The 3145-nt window shown below is 34.3% G+C and overlaps 1 protein-coding gene across 1 annotated transcript; it reads left to right on the forward strand.

Annotated features, from left to right (window-relative positions):
• The first annotated feature begins 1182 nt into the window (after positions 1–1182).
• On the forward strand, positions 1183–1548 carry LOC148581753 (uncharacterized). The gene has a single exon (XM_088493536.1). The coding sequence runs from the start codon at positions 1183–1185 to the stop codon at positions 1546–1548; it is 366 nt and encodes a 121-aa protein (XP_088349662.1).
• The last annotated feature ends 1597 nt before the right edge of the window (positions 1549–3145 follow it).

Consider the following 3145-nt stretch of genomic DNA (forward strand, 5'->3'; position numbering starts at 1 on the left):
TATCAACAAAAATTTTAATAATTGTTCATTTTTGTCGAGCAAAACTTATTTTGTATGGGTATAACTTTAATTTCAATATTTCATGATCAAATTTTTCGGTGTCCAAATCTTTTATGATAAAAAATGATTATTTACTCTTTAACTTTTGATCAAAATTTGATATTATTGATTAATTTATCTAACAAAATAAAAAATAAAAAATTGATTTAATAATTAAAATTTGTTAAAGATTAAATTTTTTTATACTTTAATAAAAAAAATTTTGATTTGTAATCTTGACACATATTCTTGCGGTACAAAATAGCTAAACCCAATGCGAATCGGATCAGATTGAATATGGTTAAAATCTCAATCCAATCAATACTAAAATCATCGAATTGGATCAGATTCAGTATTCAAGTTTTTATGTTTGGATCCGATCTGATCCACACATTTGCATATTGAATCAAATATATCTGCAAAACATAAAAATATTTTAAAAATTTTATTTTTATTAAAAATCACTAAAATTTCTTTTTTTTATATGTTTATTCTTAAAATATTATTAAATACATTTTTTAAATAATAAAAATAAAATAATATAACAAATATAATAATTATTAGTTAAAATAAAATATAAAATATTTATTTATTTTTTTTTTATATATGTGAATATCCTAAAATTTACAATTTAATTCCTTTAGAATACCAATAAAATCAATCCAATAATCTTATAAATTAGATCAATATCTACAATTTTTAAATGAGTTAATATTCAAAATCGTCCCTGAAAGATACCTCGATCTCCATTTTAATCCCCAAAAGATAAACTTAATCAAAATAGTCCTCCAAAGATACCCGAGTTAATCACGTTCGTCCTTCCATCATCTCCTTCGATGAGTTGGCTAACGTCTGCTGACGTGTGACGTTAACTGCCACCGTGGCAGATGCCTACGTGTGTCCTGCTATTGCTGACAAGGTAACTATGTGTAAACAGTTCAAATCAGTCCCTTAGTATTTGAACCCTAATCCTAAATTCGACGATAAATACGTTGCATTCAACAATCAGAGGGCCATAGGCCTGGGTAGACGTTGAAGTTGCTAGTTTGCAGAGAGGATGGAGGCAGCAAATGGAGGTCGTGACGGTGGTGTGTCGTTTCCGTCGAACGGCAATAATAGTTCCAGCGCTTCAATGCTAGTAATATGTCGCTTAAATGTGTCGTTTTGATTGAACGGAGAAAAGCTGATAAGCCCGCACCTGCCGACACTTGTCGCATCGATCAGTTCTTCTGGAAGACTGAAGTCCAAGTTGCTCCCGTGGCAGTTCCTGAAGCCGAAGCTAATCCTCCCGAAGCTGATTCTGAAGCTAAAGATGCTCCCGAAGCTGATTCTGAAGCCCAAGCTACTCCTGTGGAAGATCCTGAAGTCGAGCCTTCTGCGGAAGCTGATGCTGAAGCTAAAGCTGCTCCCGAAGCTGATTCTGAGGCCCAAGCTACTAGAGCTGAAGCTGACGCCGGAGCTGAAGTTGCTGCCAAAGCTGAAGCGGCAGTTCATGTAGATGAGTGTTAAGTTGAGTTTGTTTTGTAAATGAACTAGTAACTTTGCTCTTTGGTTGACACGTCATCATTAGGATCCGCGAAACTGTTTTTTATGATTATCATGCATTTACAATGTCAAGTTGTTATTTCTATTCAAAATGTAAATTGTGTTTGTATCAGCTTCGATTTTTTAGAATAGCTTATAATAAACTGCTGTATATGGTTTTCTTGTCAATATCCAATTCAAGTCTTCCACTTGGATCTGCAAACCTGAAAAATGATTTCACTTTTTGTTGGGGACCTAGCAGCAGCTTAGCACACTTGAAGCAAAGTTACAAACAAAACAATGGACGAAGAATTTAATCTGTATACAGGTATACAACTAACAAGGTCTCACTCATTTAGGAAACTCAAGTGCAAAGAGATAAATACAAAAAAAAAATCCTATACATGATGAGTTCATATTTATTCTTTTGCAGGTTGGTGATAGTTTTACTGCAAACCATGCTTTCTACAGGTGCTTTTCACTCAAATTATGTTTCAAATAAAGAAAATTTAAGGAGAAAATGGTCTAGAATGTGTTGATATCACAGGAGATGCCTCGTCTCTTGAATGAGGAGGAATGCCAGATTCACCAAACATCTTTCTTCTTTGCATCTTCCTTCCATCATTAATGAAGGATATAGCTTGATTTCCTGAATTTATGCTGTTTGATCCGAATTGATAGATACTGATGGGAGGCCTTCTGTTCACTGGCATAGGACTGTCTAGACCTCCATTACAGCTTTTATTTGGAATACGTCTACTGCTGGTGCTTGGTCTTGATGCATACATATTATCTCGCTCAACTGCTACTTGACTCTGGACCTTCTTCTTTTTCCATGGCTAAAACCCAACAAATATTAGAAGAGCCAAGAATTTGATAAATATGACATAGTTATTTCTTGAACAACATAAAGTGATATAGAAATTAGTATCCATTTAAAACCGGTGTATGATACCAACTTGCTGTCTTTTTTTCCTCCTATTTTTCTCTTCTTAGCATGTTATACTCTTCCAACATTTCCATTAGAGGTACCTACACAGATATTATTTTGCCAGCTATGATCAACGTAAAATCGAATGGAACCATACTAGAAAAAGTATGGCAATGAGAAAGTAAACTGTGCCAGTGTAAGAATGCTCAAATCATTGGTCAACATAACTGAAGCTAGAACTGTATAATATGATTTGTTTCTTGCAATTCTTTTAAGTTTTTTGTTATCATCTTGTGTGCTGCTATGGTGTGCTTTTTGTTACTCTGTTGGGTGTTTCTTGAAAATTTATCTATAGACAGTTATGCCATTACTCGATTAACTGTAAAACACATTTTGCAACTTCGCATTTTTCTTAAGTATCTAGAGGACTCACAATTGTGCCTATCCTCTGCCCAGATGCTTCTAATACTATGTTTAAGTGTCACGCATTTAACATTAGCCAACCTTTCTTCTAAGATTAGGTCCTAAATTCGAATCTACTTTTACACATGTATAGGGCTGGAAGTGAGCCAAGCTGAGTCGAGCCAGACAAAGCTCAAGCTCGGCTCACAAAAATTGAGCTTAGCTCACGGTTCGACTCATTAACAATCG

Source organism: Arachis ipaensis, chromosome B10 (assembly GCF_059453495.1).
Source record: "Arachis ipaensis isolate K30076 ecotype BB chromosome B10, ASM5945349v1, whole genome shotgun sequence".
NCBI lineage: Eukaryota > Viridiplantae > Streptophyta > Magnoliopsida > Fabales > Fabaceae > Arachis > Arachis ipaensis.

Coding starts and splice junctions, on each gene's coding strand:
- LOC148581753 (XM_088493536.1), top strand. CDS start 1,183: ATGTCGCTTAAATGTGTCGTTTTGATTGAACGGAGAAAAGCTGATAAG.